This window comes from Apodemus sylvaticus, chromosome 11, assembly GCF_947179515.1.
Source record: "Apodemus sylvaticus chromosome 11, mApoSyl1.1, whole genome shotgun sequence".
Taxonomy (NCBI): domain Eukaryota; kingdom Metazoa; phylum Chordata; class Mammalia; order Rodentia; family Muridae; genus Apodemus; species Apodemus sylvaticus.
Window position 1 is genome coordinate 45,233,150 of NC_067482.1, and position 13,739 is coordinate 45,246,888.

The 13,739-nt window shown below is 39.7% G+C and overlaps 1 protein-coding gene across 4 annotated transcripts in view; it reads left to right on the plus strand.

The window, feature by feature from the left end:
- Nucleotides 1-196: 196 nt before the first annotated feature.
- The window catches only part of Tmem156 (transmembrane protein 156), a 51,327-nt gene continuing 37,784 nt past the window's right edge, over nt 197-13,739 (plus strand). For 2 of the 4 annotated variants that reach the window (XM_052198670.1, XM_052198671.1), the window contains exons 1-2: nt 198-384; nt 12,801-13,070. In XM_052198670.1, the coding sequence (XP_052054630.1) occupies nt 297-384; nt 12,801-13,070 (358 nt within the window). In that variant the 5' untranslated portion in view covers nt 198-296. Of the gene's footprint in view, nt 385-12,800; nt 13,071-13,739 lie in introns of all 4 variants that reach the window. The other 2 variants (XM_052198668.1, XM_052198669.1) reach the window with 2 other exon arrangements.

The following is a 13,739-nucleotide window of genomic DNA, read 5'->3' on the forward strand; positions in this document are numbered from 1 at the left end:
AGCTTCAAATCTGGATGAAGCCAGACCCTGACCCCCCTTGTTCCTTACGATCATTTCCTCATCATCTTGTTTATCAGTTAGCTCAACAGTTCTTGTCAGAAGGTAGCTTTATTAGGCAAAGTGACTCAAATGAAGAAGTCTCAGTCTCGTGTAACTTTTTTTTTTTTTTAAGTCAAACCCAAACGGAAGTGACTGTGAGGTGAATCTCAGGAACTTGAAGTAGAGCCGAGATGAGAAGCAGGAAGCAACATAGTATCAAGCTACCGATGAAACACATTTGTGTCATGTGAGTAGACATGACAGAAACAGCTTTCCTTAAATTATTTGTGGCAATAGTGATCACCTTCATTTTAGTCCTGCCAGAATTTTTCAAGACACCAAAAGGTAGGTAAATCATTTACAACCCAGCTCTCCTTTCTTACTGTAGAATACGTTGTCAGCTCGTGGCGACAGACAAGATCTTTTTGGGTGTAAACTGCCTGAGCTGAAGTTCACTGAGTAAAATGAGATACCAGTTTTTAGTTGCCTGTAGTCTAGCATAGTAGCCTTAGGACTTAGTTATGGTTACGAGTGAAAATAAAAAGAAATATTTAAAGTCTGATTTTTAGATTACAGACATGGGACTTAAGAGAAAACCATCCTATGAGTTTGTCTTTGAAACTGTTTCCTTCTTTCAAAATAATCATACATCTGCTTTCATATTCTGGAACTACTTACTAAGGAAAATGATACTTATTTATTTTAAAATGAGCCATTTGATCACAAGGTGATGCTAATAATTTACTGTTGATTTTAGAAAAGTAGGGGTAAATTTTACTATTTTTAATATACAGTAAAAACCAGATGGGTACAAATATAGCAGGTGTGTGTTTGTGTGTATGTGTGTGTGTGTTTGCATGTGAACATTGGGCAGGGCAAAACTCACTCTGATAGCTCTTCAAAGAATTGTTGTATGGTTGTTGAAACTCTGGAGTAGAGAAACAAAAAATAAGGGAATTTAAACTATTTTTATGTAATATTAAAAAATTGGAAACCATGTTATTGTGGATGCTTAAGGGATAATTGTGTTCATTAGCCTTTAATAAGAATAAAAAGTAAATTTTTTTTACTGTTCTATTACTAAATAGAAATCATATACATTTACTAAAACTAGAGAAAAACTTATATTTGATATCTTGCTGCAATGAATATTTATTGTTGAATATATGCAAAGTTAAGTATTCAGATAAAAATACTTTTGCTAATTATATTTGATGACATACTGCAATGACTATTTAATGTCACATATTAAATGATGCTAAATAGCCAGATAAAAATATTTTTTCTAAATAAACACTTTAACTGCAAGTTTTACGAATGATGGAATTTAAATTTTTTTCTTTTGGTTTGTTTTTTTATATATATATTGCTCAGATTGGGCAAGCATAGCATGTATTTTTGATGCTGGTTTGCACCCGCTGAAAATGTATCCTAAAGAAAATAGAACAAGGACAAGTTATTTTTAAGGTATTTTGGGCTGAGAGTAAAATATTTTTTTTAGCTATCAAAGCTAGGCCTTCTCTGTGTTTATATTCCTATTACTTTGACCAATTAGTTTGAATCTAATGAATATCAGATAATTGGCACAGACTGTTTGCTAAGCTGGTCAGGGTTTTAAGATCCTATTAAGGATTGTGAGGAGGAGGGAAAAGACAGAGGCATTTTTCTTTTGACCACTAGTTCTTGCTAGAGGTGACACCAGAAGACCAGTGCCGCCCAAGGGAATTCAGAGAGGTGCATGGTGGGTACCTTAGTGGGGTTTTGATTTTGTAAGCAGAAGAATTTGTTTATTTGCTTGTTTGTTTGTTTTGTTTTGTTTTTCAAAACCCACTTCAGGTGAACTTCCCTGGCCTGAGAGTGCTGGTCTGTTCTTCATGTTGACAAGGGCCATGTATGATATTTGTTCTCTCAGCTGACACTGAACCTCTTCTGTTTTCTGGTTGGAGAACAGCATCAACGGCTGTTTCCATTCTTTTGGATGATGAAATTATTTGGAAATTTTGTTCCAAAGGATCCTTACGGTGGAACAGCAAACAAAATTGTTTGCAAACCATTGTCTTTTCCTGACGTCCTTCAGTGGTAGAAGGAATTTTGCTCAAAGTCACCGCAGTGTTGATTATTGGGTTAATGTTTCACACATGCAAAAGTATAATAATTATGCTTTATAATGGTCTATGGGACATCAGGATTATTGCTATAACCTCAACAGGTGTAATCTTGTATTGATTAAACTAAGGAGATGTGGATTTAACTATTTTGTTACTTAATTTGGGGGGGGTAGGGCAAGGTCTCCCTGTGTTGCCCTAGCTGTTCTGAAATTTGCTATGTAGGCCAGGCTGGCCTTGAACTCACAGAGATCTGGCTGCCTCTGGCTCCCAAGTGCTGGGATTAAAGGTCTGTGTCACCATACCCGGTCATTAATGTTAGATTTCAATCCCAAGATGAATTAGTTTTTGAAACCAATTGAATAGTCAATCACTGAATCTCATAAAGAATTTGGTATAATTATTTAGATGATGAAGTGAGATTATTCTCAAAGCAGAAAAGTGAATCTTAAGACACTCAAGGCTAAGGCCTGTCAGGTATTTGTCTTGTTTTTCTTCAGATTGTTTAATTCTAAAATAATTATGACAGAATTATTTGACTTCTAAATTACTTACCTGTACCCTGTCTTTGTCATGTTAAATAAACTTAGAAGAAATCTCAAGGTAGAACAATGTATACATTAGGTTTAATATATTTGGTTTCAAAGAAATAAACCCTATAAATCCCCAAATTGAAAAGACAGCATCATATCTGATCATATTTTATCAAGAATGCATCCAAATCCTTGAATAACTATTATCAGGAATCTTCCATTGTAACAATTATTTAGTATCAGCTATTTCATCTAATTTTAAGAATGATAGCTTCTTAGATATTGCTTGTCACTAAACAAGGGAGTATTGGCAGGATAACCTATTGTCCAACAACGGTCTGAGGCCCCCAGTTATTTTAGAAGGCATTCAGGACACAGCAGTTAATGAATAGTTGGCCCACTTCAATTGCTTGTAGGGAATGGAAATACTGATTCCATTTCTTGCAATGGAGGAGGCAAGGTTGCTCTTAACTACAAAATCACCATCTGCTTTTATTGGATGGAACCTTAAGATGGAGACTCAGGGGCTGGAGAGAAGGCTCAGCGGTTAAGAGCACTGACTGCTCTTCTGAAGGTCTGGATTTCAAATCCCAGCAACCACATGGTGGCTCACAATCATCCGTAATGAGATCTGATGCCCTCTTCTGGTGTGTCTGAAGACAGATACATATAATAATAAATAAATCTTTAAAAAGACATATAAAACATAAAAAGAGATGGAGACTCAGGAGGCTAGAGAGGTAGCTCAATGCTTAAAAGCACTGGCTACACTCCCAAGAGGACCTGGGCTCAATTCTCAGAACAACATGACAGCTCACAACAGTGTAACTCCAGACCCAGGGGACCAACCCTACACTGTCTTCTGGGCTGCACAGCCACCAGGGATGCACACAATGAACAGAAATGCATGCAGACTAAATAGACTTGTAAAATTTGAGAGGGAGACTCAGTTGAACCTTAGATCCCGGTGGTCTTTAATTTATTCTTTCACTTACCCATGGTGTCTCTCTGTGCTGGGAAGGTAAGGCTTACAAGAGGAAAGGCAAGTCTCTCTTAAGGAGCTTTCAGTCACGAAAGGGACCAGTGGCTGAGCAATTAAGTACAACCCCATAAAGAGTAAAACTGGACGTAAAGGGAGTTTTGAGAACAGTAATGTTGTTCCTAGGCCTATGCTGGGAGGAGGTTTCCTCTGTTCCTAGTTGCCAAAAAAATAATAAGTTGGCAGAGTTCAAATAATTTCCCACTATTCTTGCTCACAGAAACACTTTCTAAGAGAAGTAGGGATTCTTATTGATTTTCAAATAAAATGCTCGCATATCGATATCTTAAAACTTTATGAGAGCAGACACGGTCGAGCATTACAGAGGTTTGCAGCAAGCAGCACAAGAACAGTACAGATGAACACACTGCAAGTCTCCTTATGTCCAGATGTTTCAATGTGGCTCACTTTGAAGAGTCAAACTCCACATAAACTAGATTCACCGGCTTTCCGTTCTCTTCCATGTCACACTTTCTGGTGGAAACGATAGTGTAAGGAACAGTAACCCGAGGCAAACCAAAAGGCGAAGGGCTTTTCTTTGTGAATTATAGGACAACCCCTCCCCAGCTCTTCCGTATGTCTCCACTGTGTTTACGTCTTTATTACAAAGGCAAAGAATGAATGAAATGTCCTTGTTTTCAAATTGGGCACTTCATTTTCTTCTTTGTCTCCTTCATAAAAAAAAAAAAAATCAATTATCCTTCATAAGGTTTTGGACGTATGGCTATTTAAATTTTGACCTGGCAGAGGTCAAATTGTGTTTCCGAGGATGCTCTCAAACCCTTAGGCTCAAGTGATTCTCCCACTTCAGCCTCCCAAGTACTGGGCCTGTGGGTGCTCACCACTGCATCTGGATCATTTAAAGTGTGTGTGTGTGTGTGTGTGTGTGGTTAGTGCATGAGGAAGCCAAAGGTCAATCAATGCCTAGCATCTCTCTCTATTGCTCTCCGCTGTAATTATTCTAGGTTGTGTCTCTCAGTGAAGCAGAGCTTATGAACTGGCTTGGCTGGTTGCTGGTAACCTCCAGGGATCTGCCTGTTTCCAACCCCCAGTCCCAGGTTACAGATGTGTGCCACCATGCCTGTTATTTTTAAGTGCACTGGGGACTCAGAGTCAGGTCCTCCGGCTTGTGTGGCAGGTACTTCAACGACTGAGCCATCTCCCCAGGCCTCTGGCTCAACATTTGTAAAAACTCCTAACAAATAGGTGCATCTACATATGCCAGGCATGGGGCTGAATATTTTTACATGCAACTCATTTTTAACTGATTCAATCTTCAACTAAACTACTGGGAATGTAGTTCACTGGTAGAACGTCTGGCACGTATAAAGTTCTAGGTTTGATCTTGGTTATACGTGAGTGCTCTCTCTCTTTCTCTCTCAACACACACACACACATACACACACACACACACACACACACACGCACGCACACACACATACACACATACATACATACACTCTCACACACACACACCTCAAGCCATTGTGAAGCATTATTCTCAAAACATGCTAGTCTGAAAATCTCCATGAAAAAGGACAAAGATGAAATGGATAAATTAATTTTGTCCTGATGTTACTGAAATTCCTGAACTGTTGTAGTTTTAAGATGCTACAAATTACTGTTCTGTACATATTTTAGGCAAAATGCTGGCAAACATGCTGAAGTCAAGTGTGTCCATTATTTCTGAAAATCTGGCTTTAATGTCTGAGCTGTGAAACTATGACCACAGCAACCCTTGCCTGGGATGCTTCCCATTACATGATGGGAATGGGGTGGCACATGTTTTCTTAGTGTGCCGAATTTTAATGTTTTTAATAGAAAAATTTGACATTTTATGTTTAAATTATTTGTGTTTCATATATTATGAGTATATTATAAATAAGAATTATAAAACTTTGCATGCATTTTCAGGACCCCCCCCCAACACACACACTGTCTTATCTTTTCATCTAAAGGTCACTGTGCCCTTCATTAACACAAACTTCATTAAACAACCTTTAGGCTGTTGCCTGTGTCTTCACAGTCTCCCTGGTATTCTCATGTCCCACACATAGACATATTTGACTCTAGAGTCTTTATTAAGAGAGAAACTGTTGTATTTGTCTTTATGAGCTTCTGTTATTTTGCTTGCCATGATATCTAGTTCCATCCATTTTCTCAGGGATGGCAGAATTTCATACTTCTCTACAGCTGAAGAGAGCTCACAGTGTCTTTATCCATTTTTCTGGTGATGGGTATCCAAACTGGCTATCCCTGCTTACCCACTGGTAGAATGGATGGGCAGACATCTTTGTGGTGTGCTCACTCATTCCTTCAGGTTTATCTCCAGAACTGCATACTAGTTTTATTTTTAGTGTTTTTTTTTTTTTTTGGTGTGTGTATGTGTGTGTGATGGTGGTAATGGGACACGTGTGTACCATGATGCACATATGGAGGTCAGAGGACAACTTTGAGAGTCCCTCCTCACCTACATTTTGTGAGGCTGTCTCTCTCTTGTTTTACCATGGCACTGCTTACTCCAGGGTAGCTGCTGGCCCGTGACGGGAAGGGAACTCTACTTTGACCTCCTATCTTGCCAAGAGTGCTGGGATTGCCAACAAGCACCACCATGCCAGTCTTGACACAAGTTCAGGGAATCCAAACTGAGGCTGTCAGTTCTGTTTGGGAACACTTTCACCTACTGAGTCATCTCCCTGCTCTATTTTTAGTTTCTTGAGAAACGGCCACACAAATTTCCAAAGTGGTTACACCGGTTTGTACTCCTACTAAGGGTGCATAAGGATTCCTCTCTCACGGAGTCCTCACAGCATTTATTACCATTCGTTCTCTTGAAGGAGGGTAAGCCACTCTGACTGTGCTAAGATAGAATCTCAACATAGTTTAACCTGTATTTCCTGATGGCTGACGGTGTTGAATGTTTATTGGCCATTAGATATTCTGCTGTTTTAGAACTCTCTGTCAAATACATTTACCTGTTTATTGGTTGGATTTGTGTGTGTGTGTTTTCTTGAGTTCTTTATAGAGTCTGTATATTTATTCTTGTGTTAGATGTGTAATTGACAACATTTCCTCTATTCTGCAGGCTGTCTGTTTATTCTGCTGTGCAAAATCTTCTCAGCTTCATGCAGTCAGGATGCCCCTGAGGCTGGGTCCTCTTTTGAGATATAGATGTCTAGTTCCCCTGAATTTTCATGGGGCAGAAAGGGAGCAAGTTATCTCCTTGGTCTGGTTTTATAAAGCATAATTCCTATTCTTTAGAATTCTACTTTCATGAATTAATTACCCCATAGACTTCACCTCCAAATATCATCATATTGGGACTTGAGTTCAGTACATGAGTTTTAAGGGGATACAAAGAGTACATTGAGTTGGTTATTTAGTTTTATAAGACAGTGCTAAATATTTTCCCCAAATGATTATATTAGCACTGTTCCTAGTAGCAAAAGTACTATTTACTGGACTTTCATTGAGTATCATGAAGCTGCACATAGAATGCATATACTCTCCTATACTCCACATGTTCCTTACAAAGTTTACTGACAATTTGCTAATTGAAAAATAGCTAAAGCGTTAGGGAAGCAAGACTCAACCTGGAGCAGTCATCTGGCAAGCAATGGGGAAATTGTCTGGCTGTGGGGACATTTTTGTTTGTTTGTTTGTTTTCACCTTGGATGAAGAAAGGGGGAAGACCTTATTAAGAGTTTATGCATGTTTGCCATAATTTGGATACTGAGATTTATTGTGTGCAAAGTATACAAAGTTCAATGCAATAAATGAATTGAAGGCATTTTGGATCAATGGTGCCATTAGACACCCAGCAGAGGCAAATATATTTTATGGAGGAAGAAAAAAAAAACTTCAAACCAGTCCTCAAATAACTCCCAAAGAAAATACCAAAAAAAAATTAAAAAAATAAAGCTATTAACCAAAACGCCATAAAACACATGTAGACTCAACAGACAAGAATCAACAGAAACAACAGATAGCAGAACCAGATCTTGAAGGAATATTATATTACTTATATTAATAATTAAAATATTATACATAAATGCTTAATTGTTTCAAAATTATGACTAATAGAAGTATATGTTTGTATCTTTGTCTCATATTGCACAGGGAGCCAACTCGAAACACATTTAAAAGCATTGTAAAACCCCAGACTGTCAAACTGTTAGACTAAAAGATTCTTTATTTGTTGGTCCCTACCATGACTTTTAGAAATGTCATCAAAAGCAGAAGGAACAAAGATTTTAAGATAGACAAACAGAATTGCATCAGACTAAAAAAGACAGGGTTTCGAGATAGGGTTTCTCTGTGTAGTCCTGGCTGTCCTGGAACTCACTCGGTAGACCAGGATGGCCTCGAACTCAGAAATCCACCTGCCTCTTGCCTCCCAAGTGCTGGGATTACAGGTGTGTGCCACCACACCTGGCACAAGAGAAGATATTTTTAAGACACGGTGTAACATCTATATTCACTAATTTGACTATCACAGTGTAACCACAATTAAGACGTAACTTTCCATCTTCCCAAAAAGTTCTGTCTTGCTCCAACCCATAAGAACCCTTCCAAGCGCCAAGTATTGTGCGTTTTCCTAAATCTCAGATAAACGGAATCATGTAACACACAGTCACCGTGTGGTTTATTCGATTGCACAAAAATACCACTGTGATCCATCCATGTTGTTACTTATAGTTTCTTCTGTTTGTCCCTGAGTGATAGTCCATCATATGCCAGAGGTTGTTTTTAGATTCACTGTTTGCTAGAAATGTGGATTGTTTTTAGTTCTTGGCTCTTACAACATTGGAAAGCTACCATAAAACTCATGTGCAGGTAAAATAGAAGCATCTGATCATGCGGATGTTTTTATTTGTGTGTGTAAATTCCTAGGAGTGAGGTTTGGGGACCATATGGTAAGTATACATTTAACTTATAAGAGAATGAAATCTGTTCCCCAATGTAGTTGTGCTATTTGCATTCCTATCAGGAATGTATGTGCCACACTTCAAAGCACCATTAGTTTGAACAGTTAGAAATGGAAACAACCCAAATGTTCACTGTCAGAAAATAGATAAATGATGTAATATACTCATTCATAAGACCCAACAATTTAACTACAGCTGTGCAAAGTCAACATGACCGAACAGATGAAGGAAAAAGAAGTATACATATGGCAATGCTATGCATTCGTGAGCTTCTCAAATGTGCTAGGTGTGGGGTGGTTGGGGCTGCTGAGGATGCTTCAAAGGTGCTGGCAATAGCCTGCTTCTTAATTTGGGAGAGGAATACTAATATTTGCTTATTTTCATTCTCCCTGCCCCTAGACCGGGTTCTCCAGTTGCCCTGGCTGTCCTGGAATTCTCTCTGTTGGCTTTGAACTCAGAGATCTGCTTGTCTCTGCCTCCTGAGTGCTGGGACTAAAGGTGCATGATACCACTGTCTGGTGTTATTTTCATTCTTTAATGGGCACAAAACATCTTGTACAAACATATGTGTTATATGTTCTTACCATGAAATTTAAGGAATGAAAAGACAGTTCTTTAGTGTTCTCGTTTGCTTTACTTTGAAAAGGAGAAAATAATTGGCCTGGACCTTTGTCCTACTCTGTCTTGCACTTTCCTGGCTCTATTTAGTATTCTGCGTACTTCCTCAGGGAAGATGCCAAATTGGTACTGAAGTAATTCTGGGATGCTTTTGCGTCTCTCAGAGTGGGCAGGCAAACGTCTGACTCCGGGAATATTAATGGAGGTAGTTAAATTCACAAAGCCCTGTTTATGGAGGTGGGAATATGGGCCACCTAATGCCTAAAGTGGTTGGGGAGGATGATTTATTTCTTAAAATTATACCAAGAAAGGCTGTGTCCTCTGTTTATTCCTTTTCCAATAGAATTATTTAAAATTGAGGTTTAAAAACACATAAAACAACCTGATAGCCAAAGGAAGGGTATTTCATCCATTCTGGAAAACCCGGCTAGGCACTTAATTAAATAAGACTTCAATGTTGACAGCAAAATTGTCTCACTATCCTTTCTAGGTCATGTCATAGCAATATAAATTCAGGAAGTTGAAAATCTCACAAGGTCAAAGCTCTGGTAAGCAAGATGGAGAGGTGGCAGGAAAGGCAGACTTCATGTGTTTTAGTAATATTGAGAGAACCATGAGCGTGCCCTGTCAGTGTGTGCATGGCCCTCTACCTCCTTAGACCATTGTTACTAAAGGAAATAAGCTTTTAAAGTTATTTATTTATTTTATGTCTATGAGTACCTGTCGCTGTCTCCAGACACACCAGATCCCATTACAGATGGTTGTGAGCCACCAGGTGGTAGCTGGGAATTGAACTCAAGACCTCTGGAAGAGCAGTCAGTACACTTGTTACAGTTATGAACTCTTTGCAATTTTTACTGTACATATTTATACATCATAAAATTTATTTGGATAAAAGTTCTGTTCTCCGGAAGAGGGCTTATGGGACTTGTGGGGAGTGGGGACCCAGAAAAGGGGAAATCATTTGAAATGTAAATAAAAAATATATCATTAAAAAAATATATGGTTGCTATGAAAAAAAATTCTGTTCTCCTAAGAAAACCTTAGTTAACAATTCAATTTTGAAAAGTCTTCACTGTTAGAAATTACATGTGAATGATTTGAGAAATACTTTTAAATATAGAGGGCAAGGACATGAGTGTTTAAATTATTAAATGATAGTACAAACCACTAGTAATCAGCTTCTTATGGAATTACTGTTAAAATACAAACTTCATTAATTAAAACTGTTTTAACATTAGTCCCTGGTTTGGCTTCTTTTTAAGCCTGGGCCAAGATTGAGCTAAAAGTAACAACTTTGAAAAGTAGAGAACGTGTTCCATTGTGCCCTGTGGCACCTAGAAATCCTAAACTATATTTCAGAGAGAAGGTGACGAAGCCACGGAGATGTAGGACTGGCCATGTCAGCTCTTTCACATCTAAAAAAATAGCTGATGGTGTCTGAGTCACTGGAAGATGTGTTGTTACCTGGTCCTCAACTGATCACACTGCTAAATGATTGTTCTCAATTATGCACTGAGCTCAGATTTGTTCATATTGATTAAATCACAGGTGAGCTGTAGCCTAGGCAAAGGATGCATTTAACATTTATTTATTTTTATTTCGTGTTTTGCCTTTGCATTGGTGTTTTGCCTGCATGTATGTCTGCACGAGGGTGTAAGATCCTCTGGAACTGAAGTTACAGACAGTTGCTAGGTGTCGTGTGGGTCCTGAGTAGCTTGGCCCCTGTGCATTTAATTTTTTTCTTTTTAAATTTGGAACACAGGATCACATTTAAAATTTTGAAGGCCAGAAGAGGGTGTTGGGTGCCCTGGAACTGAAATTACAGATGGTTGTGTATTCACCACGGAGATGTTGAGAATTGAACTCAGGTCCTTCAGAAGAGTAGCCAGTGCTCTGAACAGCTGAGCCATCTCTCTAGATCCATAGGCCTGCATTTTAAACAACGCACTGTGGTAGGGCAGAAACACATGCTAGGAAGGAACTGCTCACCCATGGCTGGGAACAAAATAGTCAGGTCGCTTTGTGATGGATTTGGTTTAATGCATGTATTATGTTAACTGGGTTTCCGAAACGGAACCTGATTCCGCACATAAAATGCTGAGGGTCTCTGCCCTCAGATGGCTGTCATTGGTAAATAAAGTCACTGGTGGCTAGTGCCTGAGACAGAGGCAGGACTTTAGGATTCTTGGGCCTGGGAAGAGTGGCCCCAGGGGGCCCTGATCGGGTCTAGGGTAGCAAAGATGGACTATAGATTTTAGTAAGTAATAACTCAGGAGTATCAAGGGGAGGTGTTAGCAAGGTGGAAGTCTCGGAGTGGCCCAGCCATTGAGCTGTTTATGGCATATTAAAAACAGAAGGCTGCCTTTGAGGGTCTTTGATTCGGGAACTCAGAACATTGGGGCAGATGACAAGGAACTCGAGGCACACCGCTGGGCAATCTGCGTAGAGGATGCTCGCCTTCTGCTGCATCTCTTTGACTTCTTGCTCTCACTCCTTCCGGCAAGTCCATTCCTTCATTAGAGCCGACTCTTGGGGGGGTGCCAGCATATACTGAAGATCCCCTGAGACATCAGCCTTGTGGCCTGAACAACTGCTGGATTCTTAGACTCCCCATCAGTAAACTGACACTGTTGGTCTAGCTGGACTTTGACAGAGCTGGAAGGGTAGAAAGCAGAGACACAGAGGAGAAAGTGCGTGACTACGGAGACGCTGGTGTGCCCAAGCCAAGAAGCGCAGGCAGCTACCAGGAGCTAGGAGAAAATCAAGGAGGAGGCTCTTCTAGATTCTCTGGTGCTTATACATTTCAGGATTTCTGACTATTGGCATTAACATTGAACTTCTGGCCACCCAAACCAGGAGAGATTTTCTTATTTTGAATGGCCAAGGTTGTGGCACTCTTCTCTAGCAGACTAAGGAAATAGACACAGAAACGCCGTCCAGATTTTGTTATCCTTTCTTCAGATCCATACAGTTGACTATTTGAACATGGATAGATTCAGACAAAACTTAAGATCTATATGTTAATTTTTTCCCCGGGGCTGGAGAGATTGGTTGGTAATTAAGCATACTGATTGTTCTTGCAGAGGACCAAGTTCAGATTCTAGTGCCCATGTCCAGGCTACTCAAACTACAGTTCCAAGGGTTCCCATGCATTCTTCTGGCCTCCACAGATGCACATATGACATATATCACACACACACACACACACACACACACACACATTACATGCAGACACACACACACACACACACACAGACACACAAATCCTTTGAAAATGTCCAGAAGCAGGGATGGCTAAGTGTTTCTAATCACCCCTCTACATGGATATTTGTTCTCTGAAAACTATCACGGAATGTTGACAAGTTAAAAGAAGGAAATGCTTAAAAGGAGTAGATACTAATTCATGTAAAACCAAAGCCTTGTCGAGGACTAGCCATCCTCTGCCTAGGAACAATGAAGAGCTTACTTTGTATTTATTCAAATGCCCAAAACTCAGGAATCCATAGCTAAAGAGTTTTGTTTTGTTTCTCTGCAGAAAGAAGCCACGAGCTCTCCTGTCTGGAAGTGTGTTTACTGCCTAATTTCACCTATCCACTTTCTTCCTTCAATTTTTCTTCTGTGGCTTTTCTGCAGCCAGCAGAAGGAACGCAGACTATTACGGGAATCTTTCCAAATGACTCCAGTTTCCAAAGCTTCGCAGAGATTTGCCAAGGCATCACGAGTGGATTGCCAATGTGCTCCTTGTGTTTGGTTTGTGAATCCAAAGGAGATGTGGATTTCACTTCTCAGGAACAAACATCAAAAGGTAAACACAAAGGAGTAGACTGACATTTACTTACCAAGTCTAAATTAAGTTGTTCTTTAAAAAAAAAAAAGTAGGCATTGCAGGGCTGGAGGGCTAGCTCCGTTGGTGAAGCATCCTTTTGCCATATAAAGTAAGAACTGAATTCGAACTTTAGAACCCACATTAAAACTGGGCACTGAGGCTGGAGGGATGTCTCAGCATCTCCTTCAGAGGACCAGCACCCGCAAGGAGCAGCTCAGACCTAGCTGTTACTCTAGTGCTAGGGGATCCGAGTCACTCTTCTGGCCTCTGCAGGTCCTGAATGCATACAGACACATAATAAATATCAAAGAAATATTAAAGAAAAGAAAGAGCTGGCCCACTGGAGAGCCTGCTTGTAATCCCAGAGATGCCAAAGTGGGAAGCAGGTCTCTGGAAGCTCACTGGACATACGCTACTTGGTGGAGTTCTAGGTCAATGATTGACCCTACCTCAAACAGAAGTCAAATGGCACCTGAGGAATGTCTCCTGACCTTCGAATACCTGTGCTTGCTGGAATACACTGTGCCCCAGCCCGAAGCATTCTTTCTTAACATCTAGTGACCCTGGAACACTGTGGCTTCTAATGAGTGATTCCACTGGGCTTTGTAATCTTGATGACTTTTCTTTTTACCTATTGAAAACAAAATG